The 22,235-nt window shown below is 46.3% G+C and overlaps 1 protein-coding gene across 2 annotated transcripts; it reads left to right on the forward strand.

The window, feature by feature from the left end:
- Positions 1-28: 28 nt before the first annotated feature.
- MRPL14 (mitochondrial ribosomal protein L14) lies at positions 29-11,193 on the forward strand. 2 transcript variants are annotated; one of them, XM_015621744.2, is made up of 4 exons: positions 34-103; positions 1,144-1,194; positions 8,068-8,154; positions 10,532-11,193. In XM_015621744.2, exons 3-4 carry the CDS (start codon positions 8,081-8,083, stop codon positions 10,896-10,898), a joined length of 441 nt encoding a protein of 146 aa, XP_015477230.1. In that variant the 5' UTR covers positions 34-103; positions 1,144-1,194; positions 8,068-8,080; the 3' UTR covers positions 10,899-11,193. The 2 variants fall into 2 exon arrangements, with proteins under 2 accessions (XP_015477231.1, XP_015477230.1); XM_015621745.1 differs by lacking the exon at positions 1,144-1,194 and having other exon boundaries at positions 29-103.
- Positions 11,194-22,235: the final 11,042 nt, after the last annotated feature.

Here is a 22,235-nt window from a genome sequence, read left to right on the forward strand (position 1 = left end):
GCCGGCTCCGCACAGAGGCGGGGGGCGGGGCCTCGGCGCCGTGTGTGCGCACGGGGGCTGTGCTGGGCAGTAGGGCGCGTGCGCTTGGTAGCTGCCCGCGGAGGTGCTTGGCGGGGTCTGGGGACGGGACGGGACGGGACGGGACGGGACGGGACGGGACGGGACGGGACGGGACGGGACGGGACGGGACGGGACGGGACGCCGTGCCGTGCAGTGTAGTGTAGCGCAGCGCAGCTCAGTACTGTAGCGCCCAGCAGGGCCGGTATTCGGTCTTGCCCCGCCGCTGAGCCAGCCTCCTCTCGGCGTGCTTTTTCCCGGGGCCGGCGCCGGGCCCTCACACGGCCCCGTGGCTGAGCGGCTCGGGGCGCGCATGGCCCCTCATCCACCGGGCGCTGGGGCTGTGCCGCTGCCGTGCTCGTCTGTGGGCCCCAGGGCGCCGGGGCTGGCCGGGCCCTCCCTGCGCCTGGATCCCGGCCCTGCCGCCCGTGCCTTGGAGGGAGCCGCTTGCTGGTGCCCCATGGCCTCTGTGCACTGGGCTTGGAACGTGTTAACCCTGAGCATGAGCTGCTCCTCTAGAGGGACGGAGAAACGCCGTCCCCGAAGATGCGCGGCGCGAGCTTAAGCGGTGCTCGAGTGGCACGCAGCGCGGCGGTGGGTGGTGACATTGCTCGAAAGGAGCTGAGAGCTGGAGTCTGTCGCTTGCACACTGTCCTCCCACTGGCCTGCAGTCCGTGCCTCCGCAGTGTGGCCTGGGAGAGAGGGAAAACACTCTTCTGAAGTTCCTGCATGTTCAGAGCGTTTCTTTGCTCAGAATTTGTGTGGGGCTGCGATAATGGAGTTAGGCCTTTGTGGGTATGAGTAGTCATGCAGCAGTTAGACCAAAATTCCTGTGTCCTGACAAGTGTGGCATTTGCTCGCGTGTGTCATGGGGACTCAGGAAGTGTGGGCACTAGTCTGTGCTTTCCTGGTTATTCTCCAGAAAGCTCTTTTGGAGGTCCAGTGAGTAAGGGGAGGCAACTGGGGGAAAAGACAGTATAACATATTTCTTAAAAGCATGAATTACTTAATCTTTGTAGTAAAAACAGGTGGACAAGCTAGCCTTTTTAGCAGCAGATGCTCATTTGTTGGCTTCTCTGGTTCCAGAGCTGTCCAGGCTTGCCTGAGAGGGTCTTGTTTGGAAGAAGAGAGACTGAGGTAAGGGAAGTTTCTGAGTGAGAAATGAGGCTTATGCCACAAAAGCTGCAGGTAGTTCTGTACTGCCTTGCAATGTGAGCATGCCTTTGTTTCCAGGTCATGTTTCTCTTAAGCCTGAATTCTGACAACATTAGGCATCCTTTTCTGGTATAGCTTTATCAGGAAGACCTAGAGCCACTATTGTTTTCTGTTCTGTGAACAACTAGCCTAGGTCATTGTCATTTGTTGTCAAATCAGTTGTTCCTGTCTTTTTTTCATGGTCAAGACACAGCTATATAATTTCTCTTCCTTCTTGTTTATGTTGTTCTCCTTGTCACAGCTCCTCCCAGCGTGGTTACTGCTGTTTGGGTTGTGATTGCACTTTACTGGTTGTGGCCTGGCCACTCAGGTTGGGGCTGGAAACTAAATCTGGTCTTGTGCTTTCCACCATTGTCCTGCTCTTGAGACCTCAGTATTTCTAAAACCAGTAAAGCGACATTTAAGAGGTGATAGCAGCGTAAAATTATGATAGTGTGGACAATTCTCTGAATTCTCATGTAATTCCCAAGGGCAGAGATGGGGAGGGACCTTTCTTGGCTTCACCTCAAACCCCACAGGCCCACCAGAGAGACCTTCTGGATCTAATCCAGTACCTTCTCTATTGCTCATTTCCTTTGACTTCACACAGATAATAGCCCTCTCTGTAGCTTAATTTTCTGCTGGTGCACTGAGAATAACCCCTCCTTATTTTAGTACAGTGCTGTGAATATGAACATATAGGATGATTTTAGGTGTTTGGATATTAGAACAATAAGTACCTGTCTCGGTTCTAGAAGAGAGGTGTCTGCTAGGGAGAGCAGGAGCTTCTCTTCGGATGAATGAATGTAGACTTCCTCTCTCCGAATTATTATAAATTTGAAATCAAGGGGCTTTCAGGCAGAGATCTGGGGATAGGAATAACAGTTCTTTACTAGTATAACCAGGCAAATAAACAACAATAACTACAGCAATAACAAGAACACACTGAACGGGGACCCTGGGACAGCTTTCTCGGCTGAGATGGGATGGAGGAGAGGCTTTTGTTTTCACAAACCCCTCAGGCGGGCAGTCCTGGTGCTCCTGCAGGGCTCCGAGGAACAGTCGGCTGGAAACAGCAGGGATGAGCTGAGATCCTGGGCCAGTGGCTGAGGTGTATCAGCAGCTCCGCGGTGGTGGCTGGCACTGCCACACATCCCGGCAGGACAGGGGGTGCGAGGCCACTAGCAAAGAGGGGAGAAGGAGAAGAAGCAGCCGCTCCGTCTGGGTGATGGCGAAAATTCCCTTCTCTCCACCGCAGCAGCTTCGCGACCAGCACACCAACGTCCTTCCCCGAAGCCGAAGAAGGCCCAGCTAAAAAACTGTCCCCACTCTCTTTTTCTGCCCCTTTTCCTCCCCCCCTGGGCCCGGCCACTCTTTGTCCGTTTTGAGCACCCTTAAGTACCGGTAGTTAGCTTGTCTCAGCACATAATGGCTAAAAATTCCCCGGGCAGGCCAGAAGGACAAAACAAAAAAAAAAAGGACACCTAACCTTCAACAGTACGGTAAGTACTTTAGAGTTGTGACTTCTGGATACTTACAAAGTCAAAAGTAAGTTTTATTTTAAAGGTATGCAGCTTTTGTTATCTGCCATTCCAGATCGTGGTCTGGAAAATGAGGTTAATGTGTTTTGCTTCGAAGTTAACAGATCTACCTGTAATTAGTTTCTGTTGATAACTTGGATCAGTAAATGTCCTGTTTAATAGATAAACCTATTCATAAATAGATTTTAAAAATACTTAATTCCTCTTTGTGGATCGTGGCATTTTTGTCTGTCATTAATGTAAAACCAATTATGTCTTGGTAATGAATATCTTGTGTATTTTTAACACACATATCCCTTAATCACGTTGCTTCCTTTATGAGGAGAGCTGTGAATGGACTGAGTCCCTTAGTTCACAGTTGGCTCCTGCAGCTCACTGTGGCAGACAGTCTATAAATAGACCTGCAGTGGCAGAGTAGGGGTTTAGGCGTTTGCCTTGCGTGTACTGTCTTGGGTTTATTTCTTATGTTTAAATGGTGGATGACAGATGCAGTTCAAATCTTTATGGTGCCTGGAGCATGTCTGTTTTGATCTTTTAAAAGAATAGAGGTGATGTAGGTTCCCACTGTTTGACTCTGCAGATCAGGTCACTGCTATAAAAGTGAAAAATATTTTTACCTGGTTTCTTTGGCTTTGACAACAGGCTTTGGGTAATTTGCCTCAGCGTGTGCTTTGCAACATCCGTTGGTTTTCCATGGGGTCTGTCTGTGTCAACAGAAGTAGGGACAAGGAATAGCTGAATGATTCTGGAATTGCAAATCTTGGGAATATAGAGAGGAGGGGTTAGTTCCAAAATTTGTGATTAAAAAGGAAAGTAGTACTGGATTTGCAGGTAACAGCATTCTTCAAAGTTACAATTGCTCTAGGATAAAGGCAAAGTAAGACTGGTGCCTTGACTGTTTTTTAGTGTATACACCACTGATAAGAACTTGGTCAGAGCTGTTGCACTGGCTTCTGGAGTGTTCAGATGCAGACCTTTTCAGCCCTCCCATGGCTGTATTAATAGAGCAGATTCATGCAGACCATTCTTGTGAAGCACACTGGTGTTTTTGCTGAAATGACAAGAGGTCCTTTTCTTGTCCAAATCTGGTGTTTCTTTGGAGATACTGTCGCCACATAAGTCTGGGTTGGCAGTGGAAGAAGTCCCAGTCTTGTGTTGTGCCACATTCCATTGCAGCAGTGTTCATGTGCCTTCAGGTTGAGCTGGATCAAGAAACAGAGCTAGCTGAAAACTGTGACTGATTTACGTAAGTGCTGAAGCCAGCCTAAGGGAGGTGATGGAAGAGTGTGATGGGGGGACATAGGGCTTCCTTTCTTGGTGATGTGTGCCCTGATGTTCATTCAAACTGAGTATGTAATCCTGTCTTCCTTGTCTGGCACATGTCCTTACTCTGTATCAGTTCCCTGATGGTCTGCTCATGCATTTGATGAAAATGCTGTACGAGTATTTTTTGTATTTTCCAATTTTATTAGGGGGAAACTTAGCAGAATTTCTCCATTCAAGAGCCACTCAAGATTACAGTAAATATAAGCTGGTTCTTTAATATCAAGTAAAAACCACTGAAGGTGATAGCTAGTGCACTTGAAAACGGTGCAGTGGGTAAGTAACTTCTAGATGTTTATAACTGGTGAAGAGTTTCTTTGTTGAGCAGTGTTGGAATTTTGTGTCAGTCTTTTGCATTGAATAGGGTAAGGCAGAAGAGCTCTTGAGGAAGAGTATTTGCAGTAGCAGGTTATTGCATGCTCAAAAGTAATTCAGTGAAGTAGAAATAGGTTGTTTTAATGAATATTTGATTAACAAATTCCTTGCCCTTTTCTGAATGTTACTTCGAGCTCTTTTCTGAGGTCTGTGATAACTTTTAATGGATATGTGGAGAGGGGCAAAGTATCTCTGTGACTGTGATTTTCATGAGATAGAGCCACTACTAGAAATTAGTGGCAGCAGGGTAGAAACAGCAAGAGATTCTTCTGCAGGGTTCTTTATTGCTGCTTTGGTGCAGCTATGAGTGGTCAATGTTATATCAATAGTTGCCATTGTGTTAGGCCACTCACTTTAGGATAGTGTCTGTTTAAATATTGTTCTTGCCTAGCATGAAAAACTTGGAAAATAATCCTGCTTGAGCAGGAGATTGGACTAAATGACCTCCAAAAGTCCCTTCAAAAATAAATCCTTGGTCAGGGTGTATCAGTGACTAAGTACTAAGCAAGTGGTGGTGTTTTGCCTGTCCAGGGTATTTTGGAGTGTGCTCCTGCCTGTATCAGTTGGGCAGTACCGATGGCATACTTCTGGGAATTCCTACAAATTTTCCAGTGCTTGAAGGTTATAGGGTTACTCTTCTGATACACCTATGAGCACTGAAACTTGGTGACCTGGGGAGAGCCACCTTCAAAAGCAAACTTGGGTCATATGCATTCCCTGTGCCTTAATGCAGCTTCCTCTGAGCCTTTTAAAGGCCCACTGGTGTGAGGCAACATGTGCTGGGAAGGAGAAAAGTGCTGGGAGCAGTGGGACTGATGGCTGTCATCGATTTACAGCAGGTCTTTAATTTTGGCACCACCTCTGAGTGTTCATGTGCCAGCACCAAGTGTGGCAGAGTGAATGGCTTCTGTGACCTTCAAATTTGTTTAGTAAATAGCAACTCCACAGGGGCAAACTGAAGGCAGGAGAGATGAAGTTCACAGCCAAAGAGGGATTAAATAGGGACTGGATCTACTTGAGAAGCACCTGGAGACAGACCCAGACTATTGGCTGTTCCTTTCTAGAAAGGAAACTGGCATGTTACAATAGTTGAAGTTGTGATTCACTCTTTGTGAACACTCTTGCACCCTTGAATGCTCTTCTTCATGCCATAGATGCATTCTTCTTTTCCCTCCACCCTGAACCCTCCTGCTAATTGGAAGCATTCCCCCTGTTTACTCAGTTGCTAACAGGATGCTTCATACCAAAGAATCAATCACGCAAAATTTCTTAGCTTGTGACACCTCTTAATGTGCTGAGGAATAATTCTTAGCTAAGAAGAGGGTACTGAGTCATCTGGAAAAATAAATAGTCCTTGGACACTTAATGCTATTGATCCTTCCACTAGTAGTTTTGTAACTTCAAACCTTCACTGATGCTGCAGGGTAGAAACAAACAGTGACTTCTGCCAGGAGCAATGAGTGAATTTAGACTTGAGCACATTTTAGATGTGCTTTAAGCACATCTGGCTTTGCTGGTTCTGACACTGCTGTCTCTTTGACTGCAGGCAGAGCCTGCACCTTTGCCTGCCTTGTCATGAGCCCGCAGACCTCTCCTATTGATCTTACGTAATGTTGAGAATGAGATGCACCTTCTCCAACCACCAAAGCTGCCATACCTGCTAGGAAATAGAGATGGGGGTGACAGTGGTATCTGAACTCCCCAAGAAGTGTCCATGAAAGACAACAGTGAGGCCAAATTACTGCTGCTTGTTTGGGTTTTGTAGAGGGATCCAAAGGCTCTTTGTGATTCTGGAGAAAGTAGGAGCATTAATACCCACTGAGTTTGAATTTCATGTGGGGAGACAGCACACCCATGTGCAGAACAGGACACAGGCAGATGGTGGGCTTAATAGTTGAACTTGCTTAGAAACCTGGGCAGCAGCAAAGCCAGTTATTGGACCTTGATTGCCAGTAGCACTGTAAATGCAACAGGACCTTGCTGTCATTAGGATCACACAGTTAGGTAAGGACATGTGGCATAAACACAGCCTTTTTGGAGTCTCATTTCAGAGAGGAGACAGTGCAGGAACTCATTTGATGATCATCTACCGCAGAGATAAGTGTTTTGTTTTGTTTTTTTAGTAAATCAATACAGGCTTTGGCTCTTGCTGTTCTCTTCCAAATCTGCCCATGTGACAGAATTGGTTTGCCACCTGTGTTTTGCTCAGGTGTAGCACTGCTCAAAACTGCTGTGGTGCACATGTCCTATGCTTCTCATTGTGTACTCAGGTAATACTTGCTCTGTAGAGCAACTGCAAACCCTAAAATTTACATGTATCCCCAAGTAAGCAAACACACTGGAGAAAAAAACAAAAGTAGTGAAGATTTAGGCTGGAGTTTACTTGGTTGTAGTAAGAGCTGTGGCATTGTCTGTCAGAAGGCTCTGTGGGTATTTTTTTCTCCCTAGAGAAGTAAACTCAGCTTTGTTTTTAAAAGAAAAGTTTAAAAAAATGTCTTTACAATGTATTGCTGTAGTTTGGCCCAAAACTCAGCTGTCAGAGAGACAGATGAGGTCAATGGATTTTTAGTGTTTGCTTTAGAAAGGAGAGAAAGAGAGCACATGTTGGTTACACTACCAAAGTCACAGCAAGCAGTGTCACATGGTAGTAGTTGCAGTCAAGTGGAAAGTTAGCTGTACCTGAGCTGGCCTGAAAGAGGACTGGCTTTAGGTCTGTGTTGTTTCCTCCCTTCACTTGGATCTGCCGGCATAACCACCTGGGTCATCGCTCCCTAATGATGTTTGGGAAAGTGATCTGGGTTCAGATAAGCCTTTGTGACTGCGCAGGCAAGCTGGTCTCTGTCAGTCTGACAGAATGAGGTTAGAGAACCGCCATAGAGTAGGCAGGGGAAGAGGGTGTGGTTCTCAGTTGGAGGTTACCCTTGTAACCCAGCTCTGCTGCAGTCAGGGTGGTGGTGTACAGTTTACAGCAGCATTGAACAAGCACTGTAAAGGTACAGGGAACTCTTTTCTCTGGGCAGCCTGAACAGGGCAAGACTGGCAGCAGTGTTACTGTGGTCTCTAAACAGGCTGCTTAATACCTTTGTGTGCTAAGAGAGAGCATTCCCTCACCAATGGAGCTCTGACTTGTTTCTTATCTGGAAAATTGTTTCCTGAAGCTGTGATGCCAGTCTGTAGGTTATGTTGCCTTTTGCTTTTGTAGGTAACCTTGGTAGCTTTTACTGGGCCCTGCAGCCTCCAAACCAGTTCACATGTGAAATTCTCAAACCTGCTTCTTGTTACGTGATTCACAGTGCACACAGAAGAGCCCTTACCTCTCTGTGGAGGAAACTGCAATGCAGTGATACTGAATCCTGCTTTGTAGTATATGTGTCTGAATTACACTGCCTTCTGAATTCAGACAGGGGTTGTAGATCTGCTTATAGTGTGCTGTAGATGCTGCTACCACTTTGTGTCCTGTGGATTGCAGCATCTAAATAGTTGTTGAGGTCCTAGTGTGTGATTGATGTAAAGGAAAGAAAGCAAACCAAATTCTGTCCATTTTTCAGAGTTAATAATTTTTTCGTTTCTTATGCAGGGTTGGTTACCAAATGGCTTTCTTGAATGGACGATTTGGTTTATCTTTAACCCATCTAAGCAGTGCTGTGATCCAACGACAGTTCAGGTAACTTTCAAATTTTGCTTTTGTCTTCTTCAGAATGTTTCATGATTGAAACAGAAGCTGTTAAGTAGATCAAGAATAAGATACAGCATTTGTAATTCAAAAGGGTAATATAATTTAAAAAATAACCTCACAGTTTTCCTTTCATAGGTAAAAAAGTGAGCCCAGACAGTCCTTTGCAGGTTCCTGGCAGTCTGAACTCTACTTTTTCATATGTGTGTAAGGAGGCTTTCAGGCCTTTGACAGTGTTACATGGGCCTGCAAGTAGAAGTTGAAAGTGTCTGTGTTTCTCATGCAAGTGCAAAAAACACAACAGCAGGCCCCTGCTGATCCAGAGCCAATTACAGTGCTTAAAGTTATTCAAGAGTTTATAATTTAAGTTATTGGAATAAAAATAATCGGAAAAATTACTTTCTCTTACTTTACAGTGCCTATTTAGTTATTTTTCTTTTGTTTCTTATTCCAGGCTTTAGGCATTTAAAGTTTTAAATTTATGGACTTCATATTTTGCAATGCCTTTCACAAAGTTTAGAGCTTGATCCCACAGTATACTCTGCCAACATGGGGACTCTCTAGAACTCTTTTGAAGGGTCAGGGCTTCATTTTAAAGGATGAGAATAGTCATTCCTAGGGCTGTGGCCTAGAGAGGGGATTAAGACAATGCTCAGGGATAGGTTTTGTGATAGTCTTGGGAGCTATCCAGAGGAGGTATCCAGGTCTTTGTGGCTTTCTCTGTAAGTGGGCTGCATGAGAACTTTGGCCAATATACATTTAAAGCATATATAATTGACAGTGAGAGGCAGGTGAAGTCTAGTTCATAAAGGTGGGAAGGACTTCAAAAATCTTAATGGGGAGACCTTTTCTTTGTGGAGTATTACTCAAAGACTGTGGCAGAAATGAAGAAAAAAGGGAAAGAAAAAGTTCTTCCAGTGCAGTTATTCTTGTCTAGTGGTTTCCTGGACAGTCACATTTATATCTGTTTGCTACTGCTGTGTTGTAACACTTGGTCCCATCGAGGTTGTCCCTGCTCCTTCCTATGACAACACTTCTTTTTTTCAGCCTCCTCCCTTCTGTCTTCCCTGTTGTATGGCCACAGATAGCAGGTACAGAAGAGACAGTGTGGTGTGCTGCAGTCCCTGCCAGAGGATGGGATGGGAGAGGGTGGCTGCTTGCAGAGATCAGTGACTTCTAAGAGAGAGAGAGAGGAAAACTAAAGTAGGCCTTTTTGGGAAACAGGTCTTGAAAGGCAGTGCTTGACCTGTGGAGCAGTTGGACTAATGCAGGCTGACTCTGCTGGCCTTCCTTCACCATGTGTAAAAATACCTGCTTCAGCTGATGTCCATCCACACCACATTTGGTGTGTATGCTCATCTTTTAGGTAGCTTTGCAAATACAGGCCCTTCCTCTTCAAGGAGGGATGATGGTCCCTCTTTACTTTAAGGGCTTCTGAAAAACAAGATGAATGGTTAGGTTGCTTCTATATGCTGTCACTAAGTAGTTCAGCTGGCAGCAGGTTGGCATTCCTGCAGCTCTGGCCAGAGCTCAGTACCTCACTGCAAAGCAGTTGTTTAGCAGCAGAAAGAATCTTCCTGCTTTTCCAGTGGTCTGTGTTTGGGTGTCTTTTGAAGACAAGCAACAAATCACTTGAGGTTGAACTCACTGAGTAAAAGAATAATGGTTTCTGTAAGGGAGCATGTTCCTGCTGTTCCCAAGTTTATTCAAAATCAGACTTAACAACTTACTATTGTGCAGTTTATTTATGTTGCTTCTTACTCCCGCAAAGCAAGCATTATGAAGATACTGTGTCTCTCTGGATTCCTTCCACCTGGGGGATAGTGGTGTTCTCTTAGATTTTGGTTTGGAACAGCTTAGCACAGGCCCAGTAGGACCTCAGGGATCTTACTGAGAGCAAAAATAAGACTCACAGACTTCACTGAAGGGAAGGTTGGTCACAAAAGTCATTAGTGCTAGGGACTGTGTGCAAGACTGGAAGAGCCTGACTTGAGTCTTAGCTTCCTGCAGGCTGTTGAAATGGAAATAACGCTTTTTTTTTTTTTGCTTGTAAATTGACGCTAGATCATCTGCAGTTGCTAAAAAGCCTATGATATGCAAACCACTCTTCACTCCATCTTTTAGTTGTGTTTTAGAGTAGAAAGGTTGTTTTATGTTTGACATTTAGTAGAGTCTGCAAAGTCCAAAGCAGCATCTAGTTTTCAAAGAGCACATTGAATGGAGTCAGCATGTCACCCATATGGTATATATTTGTTGCTGGCACCTTCCAAGTGGCGTATGTAATGACAAGATCCTGTGCTGGGCTTGCCTTTGCTCCCCAAGGATTATTGAGGAGATCTGTCTCTCATTCTCTCTTGTTTTTTGGTAGCACCACTGGAGCATGCCGAGCAATACAGAAACTAACCCGTGTGCGAGTGGTGGACAACAGTGTGTTGGGGAACACGCCGTACCACCGGGCACCAAAATGTATCCATGTGTATAACAAGACTGGAGTTGGAAAAGTCGGAGATAAGATCCTTCTGGCTATCAAAGGAGAAAAGAAGAAGGCTTTAATTGTAGGGCACAAGATGCCTGGCCCCACCATGACGCCTAGATTTGATTCTAACAATGTGGTACTCATAGAAGATAATGGAAATCCAATAGGGACTAGAATAAAAACACCAATACCCTATACACTGCGAAGAAGAGAAGGCGAGTTCTCCAAAGTATTGGCCATTGCCCGCAACTTCATATGAAAGCTAAGAGAGGTCTTCAGCAATCCTTTTATATGCTTTCATACAGTAGCTGTTCCTTGGTCCTTTTCCAGAAACTGGTGAAACATGAAAAAGCTGATGTTCATCAAGAATCTCTCCTCCCTTTTAAGAATTTCAAGCAACTAATTCAAATACTGAAAAAGTTTATTTTTCTCCAAAAGAAGGCTGATTTTTTTTCACAGAACACCTGCAATATGTTTGGGAAATGGTCCTTCACCCTTAGTCCTCCTGTGGTGTTAATCTGGTCTGTCATCATTAAAATGAGAACATGAAACTCCTTGTCCTGTATTGCTTATGTTCTCTTTTCCCTATTTCTGCCTTTCCCAGTTCCCCAGGAGCAAGACTCAATCCCTGGCCCAGTGATATTTGGGGTCTACAAAATGTTCTGGGCTCTTCAGGAACCATGTTGAGACACTTGAGCGCATCCAGAGGAGGGCAACGAGGCTGGTGAGGAGCTTGGAACACAAGTCCTATGAAGAACAACTGAAGGAGCTGGGGTTGTTTAGCCTGGAGAAAAGGAAACTCAGAGGTGACCTTATCACTCTCTACAACTTCCTGAAAGGTGGTTGTGGTCAGGTGGGGGTTGTTCTCTTTCACCAGGCAGCAACTGACAGAACAAGAGGTCACAGTCTCAAGCTGCACCAAGGGAAATACAGGTTGGATATTAGGAAAAAGTTATCACAGAAAGAGTGATAAAGTACTGGAATAGTCTGCCTGGGGAGGTGGTGGAGTCACCATCCCTGGATGTGTTTAAAAAAAGACTGGATGTGGCACTCAGTGCCATGGTTTAGTTGAGGTGTTAGGGCATGGGTTGGACTCGATGATCTTGAAGGTCTCTTCCAACCTAGTCATTCTGTGAAATTCCATGAATTCTGTGAAAATAGTTGACAAGTAATAGAGTAGGAGAGATACATCATGAACTACGAGTGCTTTGGGCATATTCAATAAAAACACTACTTTCTGTCTTTGCCTAAGAGAAGTATTTAGGAACACTTACAATCAGGAGGACATGGTGATTTGCAGTGTTAGTGGTGTGTGCTTGAACAGGGCATACCAGGGATTGGGAAGCAGAAGTAGGAAGAGGAGCTGAAGGGGGAGCATAGGGTAAGGTGAGATGCAGCCTGAGCTCTCCACCTGACCAGCCCCTGAAAATTCTGTTCTCAGATTAATGCAAGGGCTGGATTCAGATTGAAAGGTCTACATAAAGAAGGTTCCTTTTGGACTGCTTCTTGGGACCATTGTTGGACATCGTCTTTGGTTGGCTGTTGGTGGGGCTGGCTGTTGTCCAGTTTCATAAACTTAGGCACAGCAATGGGCAGATACTACTTTTGCTTTCAGGACTGTTTGGGATCCAGAAGCCAAAGAGCTGTTTTTCTATGGAGCTGAGCAGAGAAAATTGGTGCTCATGGCTGTTGAAGGGACATCAGTGCACAGCACTCCTAGATATAGCAATGCTGGGGAAGAGGGTTCAGGGAGTGCAGTCAGCAGGTGTTAGGCCAGTTCCTCAGAGGTCGGGTGGCAGTGGTGGCTGGCTGCTCCTTGTCCTTCTGCCTCCTCTTCCTGTTATGCTGGGAAAGTTCCTTACTTTGGCTTTGCATTGCCTTATATGCAATTCCTTCACAATATGCATTTGCATAGTGTGAAGGTCTAAAGAATGCAGTGCTGAGCTATCGCACACTCCAGTTACTCCTTGCAGATGCATCTGCCCCATGGTCCCCACTGTGAAATGCACATTGTCCCTAGAAAAAGTGAGCCCTGGATCCCTTCAAAATCCATTACTCCAGGTAACACACAAAAAATTGTACTATAGGTTTAATTTCAACATGATCCTTTAATGGCACTGTCCCACTAAGTAAAACTTCCCTGTGAACTCAGTTCTGTGGGAAAGCAGAATCATACGCTGCTGGCAGCATTTCCTTGTCTGCTGTTGTCCAGGTGCTAGGGAATGTTGGGTCTGCTGCTCCAAGTCCTTTGTGCCCCCTGGCCATTGCCTTTAAGCCCTGGGATTGCCTCCTCCATAGGTGTCTGCTCAACAGCACAGCAGCAGCGCAGAAGCTTGCCTGGTTGAAGTCAGTGTTTCCAGTAAAACTGAGTGCAGTCAGCTTCCAGGAGGAGCTCTGTGTGCTTGGAGATGTTCATGCTGTTTTTCTAAGTGGGACAGTGAGCAAACTGCGTGTCAGTCACAGTGATAAGTGTGATTGGCCTCCCTCCCTTGAGTGGGGTTTGCTTCAGTGCCACAAGGGCATGGCACAGCCTGTCATCTCAGACATTGTCCATTGCCATTTTTTTCATGTTTAGATTTGTTTCTGGATCATATATGGAGTAGAAAAAGGGTTATATGCTTTTATGCACTTTAGGGAAAGTGTTTATGCCACTGAATTGCTCTGTGATCCTGCTTTAGAAAACCTGCAACTTTTGAAATTCCTCCAACCCTGATAAGCATGTAAACAAATACTTTTATAATTTTTTAATAAATCATAAGCCAGTTGACAGGCCTGTCCCTGCCTTCCTGCAGACAGGAGCTCAGCCTTCCTTAATGTAAATGTGTTTGAAAACAGAAGAGGAAGATGCCTTCCACTAACACAGTGCTGGAGAAGAAAATTTGAAATAGCACTTGTGTCAGGTATTTTGTTTCTATGCACAGTCTGTGGGTAGAGCCGAAGCAGGGTTACCCCCAGCTGAATACCTCATTCCTGCCTAGCCTGGTTTATAACTTGTCTGAAGGGATGCTTTACTGGGAGATATTTGCTTGACAACAACTCCAGCTTCAAAGCATCAACCAGCAGGACCTGGGCGCCTGCAAACAATCCTTGTTTTTCTTTTCCTGACCATAGGGTCTATGAATCTCTCACAGGATGCCAGACCCTGCTGTTTGGATATTAAACATTTCACATAATATTTGCTAATAACTTTGCAGCATTTTGCTGAGGAAGAGGTCATGGGGAGAGGGCACGAGAGGAAGTGGGCAAGACAATGCAGCATACTTGAGATTAAAATGTGAAGTGATGCTTTAGTTCTAAGTAAACTGATACATGTGGAACTAAATCCTTAATCTCAGGGTTTAATAAACAGACAAGCAGACAGCTAAGCTAAGCATATCCCATAGTGTGTCTCCTGCACACTTTCTTCCCAGATGAGGAATATAGTCTCAGCAGAGGCCTATGTTGACAGCTTTGTGCTTGGCAGATTCCAGGTGCTGCCTGTAGCAGTATCTCTCTGAGGGAAAAGGGTCAGGCTTGTGGATGAGCCCATAGCCTGCTGCCACCCATCCCACTGATGTGGGCCCTGCCATAGCTGCAGGATGGTTAGCCCCTGCTGTTCTGGCTGCAGAGCTTTTGCAGACGGGCAGATGGATGGCACCTTGCCCAGGCTGATGTGGGTTCCCCAGGCTCTCTTTTCCTTTGAGCAGACCCTGCTCAAGGATCCTCCTCATTTCCAGGTCCCCTCTTTTGTTTCTTGCACAGGGGATAGTACCTGCTTGCTCTCAACTTCCAGGCTGCACTCTGCTCTATTCCAGAGCCTTCCGAGCAGTAAGCCAGTGCTGTCTTGGGAGCAGCTAGTGGGTTTCCTGGGCTCTGGCTTGGGGCATCCTTCTTTGTGATCCACTGAGGCTTAATTCCCTCCAAATAGGAGGCTTTTCCTTTTGCATCCATCCTACTAGGAAAGCAGATGTGATTTTCTCTTTGTGTAGCAGTTCTTCCTGCAGGTCCTTTTCTTTAAGGATGGCTGCAGACAGGTGGAATGATTTCCTCAGAGGTGAAGTAAAACCAGAATGCTTCCTATCTCACTGTTGCCAGAAAGTCATTCTCTCTCCTCGTGCCTTTTTATTATTCTGCCATTAACATGACTCTATATCATAAATGAAAAAAAAATTCCAATGTGATACATGCTTACGTAGACTTTTGTCATCTCCTGTGCAGCTTCTGGGAGACCTGCCACCTGCTGCAAAGGGAAGGGGAAGCCAAAGACAGAGTCCTGCGGTCTTCTTGCCTCATTACAAATGTGCCCCCCGCTTCAATTCCAGCTGAGTCTTTGGGTTAGTGTACATTCCTGTGTGTTTGGATATAGGAGTTGCATCAGCTGAAACTCCCAAGAGGGTGCCTATTTGCTGGTTATTGTGGAGACTTTGTGCCCAGACATTCTCCCAGACATGGGAGTTGGGGTAGAGGTGTCTTTTTTAGGGCATCCTGCATAGGTAGGGAGAGATGGCCTTTGGGAAGATGCTTGCCCATGAAAGACATGTGATGACATTGGGGTCTGGAAAAAGACAGGCAAGCATTGGGGATATACTGGCTGTGAGAAGAGGTGTCCCTGAAAGGAAGTGGGCGAGACAGATTATTGTGGAAGGATGCAGCAGGGAGCTGATGTCTTCCATCTGCTTGGAGACTGAGGCTGGGAGGCAGGCGGTCCTGTCTCGTGGCCCTGTGCCAGCAGGGTGGATGGACCCCAGAGCTCGGGAAGGCAGCTGGTGACTTTGGGGGCTGGGAAGAGGGAGAGAGAGCTGAAACCTCAGCTGAACTGGGAGTGATGCAGCCGGAGACGCCTCGCTGGCTGGCAGGGCTGCGAGCGGTGAGCTGCACATCCCCGAGCGGGAGGCTAGATGGCAATGTGGGCGTGATGGTGTGCCCGGCAGCCTGCCCCGTGCTCCGCGCTCGGCGGGCCCCTAAGCCTGAATGACGGCACAAAAGCGCCGCACACAAAATATCCCTTGGTCAGAACGTTCTCCAGCCGCCAGCCCGCAGCAGGGCAGCGCAGCTCCGGCGGCCGCGGGAAGCTTCTGGGGGGACCGAGCCTGACCTGCTCCCTCGGGAAAAGCCCCGGGGAGAACCAGGGATAGTACCTGACTGCATTGGAGTCCTGTCTCCACGGAAGGTTGCTGAGTAACCAGGGGCGTCAGGGTCTAGGAAGATCGCTGGGAAGATCGGTCTGCAAAGCAGCATTCTAACTCCCGTGGGGCTGGTGGTTGGTTGGGAAGAGAAACGACCAGCAGCAGGATGCTACTCATGGATTGCAGGGGGTTGCAAAACAAGAGTCAGAGGTCGGCAGCAAGGAGGCACAGCCTGGCTCTCTTGTGAAGCCCTGAGCTGGGCCATTCTCCCTATGTAAAAGAACCCCTCAGAATGCAGTCACTCCTTGCTATGGTCTTTCATCTGGAGGCAGATGCTAGATCTCCTTCCCTCAGGGAAACGCATGCTGAGCCTGAGGTTTGCAGGCTGAGCAGCATTTTCCACCCAGCCACACACAGAAGCAGTGGCATGACCCTGCTGAGCCCTTCTGATGAGACAAGTGAGGGCTGTCATTATTTTTTTTTTTTGTTTCTGCATCTCATCTGAATGTGGCTGTGCTGTTTAGGATTGACATGACCCAGGAGAGCAAGGAGGACAGGGAAACAAGCTGGATGCTTGTTTATATCCCGCAGCTACTGTTCAAGATAGACAAGGGCAGGGGAAGAGTGTCCATCAGGGAAAATCAATGGGCTGGACACTGGGAAATGCAGAGGGACTAAAGGGGACAAAGAGTTGGAGTGAGGGAAGGGGGATGGGGTTGGCACCACTGCCAGGGCAGAGCCCCAGGGTTAAAGATTGTGTCGTCCTTACCCAAAGGACTCTCCTCTGAGTGTATTAGCACCAACTACAACCTTACCAACTCATTTTCTGAGTAGTTTCTCCTTTTGTGTAGCGTAAGAAATGGGGTGGGGAATAACACTGAATCTAGTCTGAATGCTGTTGCAAAGGTGTTGCCTCAAGTAAGCATAACAGGCTGGGCAGCTTATTTCAGAACCTGTCAGGGATAGAGGATGGAAATTTTCCTAGGCCTGTTGCAGATGGACCCGCTGACAAGAAAATAGAATTGGAAAGCTCAGGAGTGTCTAGCCTGGAAAGAAGAAAGATTAATGAGGGCTCCTGACAGAAGGATAAAAAGAAGGATGTGTAAAAAACACATCAGGCACATCCATTCACCCTCTCTGAGAGTGCAGTAGAGGCAGTGTTCAATCAAACATTTCAGAGGAAATAAAATTACCTTTTTTCATTTTTCCTTTCATCCAAAACACAAGATGCCTCATGAAATTCATTGCTCCAGGGCTTCACTGTTTAACAGAGATCAAAATGTGCCTGGATGCTCAGCTCCATGCTGGCTACAGTGAGTGTGCTCAGCGTGAATAGTACACACACCCTCCCCAGAAGACTGGGAAGTGACGTGCCCAGTTATTGTGGCATAGACACCAAAGACAGACTGTCCCTTGGGCCTTGGAAATATGAGCTTGCTTTGCAAGTGTCTGAAGGCTGTGAACTCCTTGAACCAAATTCAGTTTCTTAAAAATAAACAGGCAAGCCCCAAGATACAACATGGCCTAAGGCAGAGCCTGTGAAAGACATCCAAGGTCTTTTGATACAAAGCTGTACCCCATATCCTGCTTGCTCTCTAGCTCAAATGAGCTGCTCTTCATAGCTATGGCTATGGGTGTGGAGTGTGAGGGGCGCTGGTGAGTATTCCCTGGGGTCAAGGCCAGGACATGGACAAATATGTCTTCCTCTGATGGCCCTCAGTTGTGACTATGGCACCCCAATGTGGTTTACCTTATTAGATACATCTCTTGGGATTAAGGGATTTGTTGCTGTAGCTTGTAAGACTGGATGCTGACCCTGGATGAAATGAATCTTCCTCACATTTCTGGGGCAATATGGTGCAGTGATTGGAAGTCATGGTGGTTGCTTCTTGGCTCCAAAATGAGTAATGTTTTGTGGACTGGGAGAACAGCAGTCAAGCGTTAGGGGTGGCCTGTACTGCTGGAGGGTATGTTTCATCCACTGCGTTCAGGGGATGCAGGTGTTCCCTGATGTCCTGGTGCTGCCAAGCCTGGTCCTGCTCACTCAAGCAGGCACCACATGTTGGGATGGGGCCGAGAGAGGTCCAGTGGGTGAGTGATACCCAGTCCACTCTGATGGCCTAATAGCAGTTCCCTGGAGGCATTGACAGCAGCAGACCACTCTAGGTTCACCAGGGATGGCAAAAGCTGAACAGACCAGAATGTGTTTTTTACTCCTGTGCTTCAGGCCATCCCTAAGGGAGCCTTGCTGAGGGCTCTCAGGTGTTGTTTTTTCCAGACTTTTCCCACTTCGCCCTGAGCATCTACCTGGGATGCATGGGAGACTTGGAAAGCTGGTACCCATCTCCAGTGCAGGAGGGCCTATTACTTCTGCTGGACAAACTTTTGGGGTTTTGTATTTGTGCTTAACTGGAGCAAAGACAATAGTTGTGTGCTGCCCAGCCACCTGAGCTTGACTCCTTATGTTTACTTTCCTTTTCAGAGCAAGGCTCAAGATTCCCTGTGAGTGTCTGGAGAAGGGTAGGAAAGGCTCCAGTTTACTGGCAGTAGAAAATTCTTTGCTTGGAGAAGTAGAAAGTAAGGACAGGAGATGATAGGATGGTAGATGTTATCATTGCCCTTGTTTCCTGAGACTGATGCTTGGTTGTCAGACGTTCTTCCAGAGGCTCTAGACAGCTCCAGGAAGCCTCCAATCGATGTTTCATAATGCTAACATCTGTAAATAGCTGGTTTAACTGTGTCCTGGGGTGTCTTTATGATGCTTGTATCCCAAATTTTCTGTTCTGTTTATGTTGGATGTTAAGTTCTGCACCTTTAAGACTGGTTCCAAGAGTGAAGCGGGGGAAGAATTTGTTTGAGAAACTGCACTCACTCCTCTGGATGCTGTTCTGGACTGTGTTGTCTGCAGCATGGACAGACAGTGGGACAGAGCTCTCCTTTGCTTTTAGTTAGTTTTTAGGTAGCTGAGGCAGAGAACATCCCTGGACTGTGTTTCTTTTCCTTTTTCCTTGTATCTGTTCAAACCTGCTCTGGACTGAAAACCCAGGAGAACCCTGGGAGCTCACGCCTGTGGTCCATTGGGGCCAGGGCCTCGGCACTTTCCAGCACCAGAGGGACTGATAAGAGACTGAGCAAGCTGAGCTACACCACATGAAAAGAGCTTTTCTGGATTTACCATGTCTTCGAACAGTGAGAGGTTTTATTGTTTAATATTATTCTTTTTTATGCTTGTAGATTCTTTGCTTGTTAAATAAACAGTCCAGGTGTTTATAAGGTTGTTCTTGAAATGGGTTCTGTTGTCTGACTTGATTCTCTTAGAGGTGCCATGTCTTTACAAGACTTGCTTTTCTAGGCCAAAGATGGTGTTCCAAGAAGTAGCAGGAGGCACAGAGTAGGTCTCCAACTATCTAGTGGTGGCTTTCACCATGGTCAGAACATAGTGCTTGCCTTGGCAGGTTTGAGGCAGTGTGATGCAGTCAGTCTGCCAGGCTTCCTTATATTTGGACTGTTGCTCAACATACCATAGGGGCTTCAACCTCTTCGCCTGCTCGATCTCAGCACATGTCTCACAGTCATGAATAACCTGAGAAATGCTGTCCATGGTTAAACCCACCCCTCGGCCATGTGCCCACTTATAAGTGGCATCTCTACCCTGATGGCCTGAGGCATCATGGGCCCATCGAGCTAGGAACAACTCTCCCTTGTGTTGCTAATCTAAGTCTATTTGTGACACCTCTATTTTTGCAGCCTCATCTGCTTGCTCATTGTTTCGGTGCTCTTTATTAGACCTACTTCTTGGGAACATGGGCATCTACACGATGGACTTTCACAGGTAGCTTCTCTACCTGAGTGGTAATGTCTTTCCACTCATTAGCAGTCTAAATTGGTTTTCGCCTACACTGCCAATTGGCCTTTTTCCATCTTTTCAGCCAACCCCACAGATCATTGGCTACTATTCATGAATCAGTGTTGAGGCAGAGCTTTGGCTACGTCTCTTTTTCAGTAATGGCTACTGTTATAAGGGATCTTTTCCTTGAACTTGGGAGGTTAATTAAAGTTGTTACTGTTAGAGAGTTAATTGATATGTTTAATTATGTTGTAAGATTGTTAAGATAATTGTTGAGTGTATTTTAGAATGTTCAGGGTTGGTATTGGATTGGGGGTTGGGCGGATAAAATGGGGGATTGGTAAGAGATATAAAAGGGCTTATGGGGACATGGAATGGAACATTCAGGAACATGATGTCATCAGCAGAGTGAGTAAGGATTGGAAGAAATATCTACCAATCATTCGACGCCCTGGGAAAATGATTGGACCAGGATGAACATGGCTATGGACCAATCAAAGCCCAAGAAAACAGCCAATCCTGAGACGGATCCAAAACGGACCAATCCAAGCCTAAGGGAGGGTATAAAACAGGGTGTTACATGTTAGCGGGGGCTTTTTTTTCTTTCTTTTCTTGTGGGGCTTTTTCCGTTGTTGTTCGTGAGTTTTGTTTGATACGTTGTTACTGTCCCGGTCTGTAGCGTGGAGCACACGGGACTAGCCTGTGTCTCCCTTCGGCTGCAGCTCAGTATTAATAAACAGGCCAGGCTTTAATTACACCAAAAAGTCTCGAGCCTCGTTTATAACAGTAATTGGGGGCTCGTCCGGGATAGCCACGCCCTAGGGCGGTCCCGGAGTAGGACAGGACCGGGGTGACGCGTCCAGCCTCGTTTTTGGCTGCCCGAGCTTGGACTACGTCGGGATCATCGACGGGCTTGCTGGCTGTACCTGAGGCTGCAGACGAAACTACAGCCGGGAGTTTAAGGGTCCTCCGAGAGGGAGCGAGGCTTCCGATAGGTGGGTGAGTGTCGGGAGTGGGGTTTAAGGCAAAAGGGGGGTGCGGAGTACCCTAGGGACCCCGGGAGTAGGGGAGACGGGGAGTACCTCTCCTTCAGCCGCCCTTACTCGCTTAGGCTCCTGCTCCTCCCAGGGAGGGAGGCTCCAAGGGGTGGATTCGGTCTAAATCCCTGAGTTAGAAACCCAAGGGACTCATAGGGAATTTTTCCTGAACTAGGAGTCTAAAGGGGTTTGTAGGGGAGGGCTAAATTCTACCTGGAGGGCGGTTCCCTAGAAATGGACTTGGGGCAAGTTTGCTGTCTGGGGAACTAGGACTCCAGAGTAAGGGAGAAAGACACTTACCCGGGGACCGCTATGAAAAGGGGGCCCCCGGATAGGTGAGTGCCCTTCCTTTTGACAGGGGGAGGGGAGGGGATCCACTCTGGAGGAAAGATAGGAGCTCCCCGAGTTAGAAATCCAAGGGGTTCATAAGGGGGGGTTAATCCTTCCCTGAACTAGGAACCCAAGGGATTTGTAGGGGAGGCAGAAACCCTGCAGCAAGGTGACTTCTAAGGCCCGAATTAGAAACCCAAAGGGGGTTCGTAGGGGGAGACTCACTTCCCTGAGCTAGAAACCCAGAGAGGGGTTTATAGGGAGGGGCCACCGGCTGTGGGAGGATCTTTCCAGTCACTAGGATTGGGAAGAACGGGTTAGAACCTGTCAAGCTAGGTTTTTTTTACATCTGAGTTGTTTGTTGTTAATGAAATGTGTATTTGATTAATGGAATTGCTAATTGTTTAATCGCAGTTGAATTGTCATTTAGAAATCATCATTTGGTCTGCAATATATATGTATTGAGTTCTGTTTATTACATAAGGATAGAGTTTGTTTTGGTTTAATTAGTTATAAGTTAAGTTTGGTTGCCTTTTATTGTTATTACCAAAGATCAGTTGTTCTTGTTATAGTTGGTTGATTTTAGTTTCGGAGTCACGGGTGTCTGGGGAGTGAGGTTCTGGGGTGAGGGCTAGCCAAGAGTCCCCAGACCACTCCTCAGGGAAGGGCGGAGGAGGAGTCCGCCATTATAGGAGCTTTTTGTGGCAAGGTAGCGGCCATTTTGTGAGAGGCTGAATCCCCTCAGAGAGGTGGGTCCGCCATTTTGTTTTTACTTGATTACATTTATATTTAATTATTGTTTTCAACTGTCTGCCATTTTGTTTTTACCTGATTACATTTATATTTAATCCTTATTTTCTATTGTCCGCCATTTTGTTTTTAACTGATTTTTTAATTGTCCGCCATTTTGTTTTTACATTTAGTTATTGTGTTCGGTTGTCCGCCATTTTGTTTTCACTTGATTACATTTATATTTAATTATTGTTTTTAATTGTCCGCCATTTTGTTTCTACCCGATTACTTTCTATTGTCTGCCATTTTGTTTTTAACTGATTTTTTAATTGTCTGCCATTTTGTTTTACTTGATTATATTTAGTTATTGTGTTCGATTGTCCGCCATTTTGTTTTCACTTGATTACATTTATATTTAATTATTATTTTCAATTGTCCGCCATTTTGTTTTTAACTGATTTTTTTTATTGTCTGCCATTTTGTTTTTACTTGATTATATTTAGTTATTGTGTTCGATTGTCTGCCATTTTGTTTTCACTTGATTA

The sequence above is a fragment of the Parus major genome, chromosome 3 (genome assembly GCF_001522545.3).
Source record: "Parus major isolate Abel chromosome 3, Parus_major1.1, whole genome shotgun sequence".
NCBI lineage: Eukaryota > Metazoa > Chordata > Aves > Passeriformes > Paridae > Parus > Parus major.

Excerpts from the sequence above, each read along its gene's own strand:
- MRPL14 (XM_015621745.1), top strand. The coding sequence starts at position 8,081 with ATGGCTTTCTTGAATGGACGATTTGGTTTATCTTTAACCCATCTAAGC. Across the intron at positions 8,155-10,531 it reads GTGATCCAACGACAGTTCAG|CACCACTGGAGCATGCCGAG; the intron begins GTAACTTTCAAA and ends GTTTTTTGGTAG.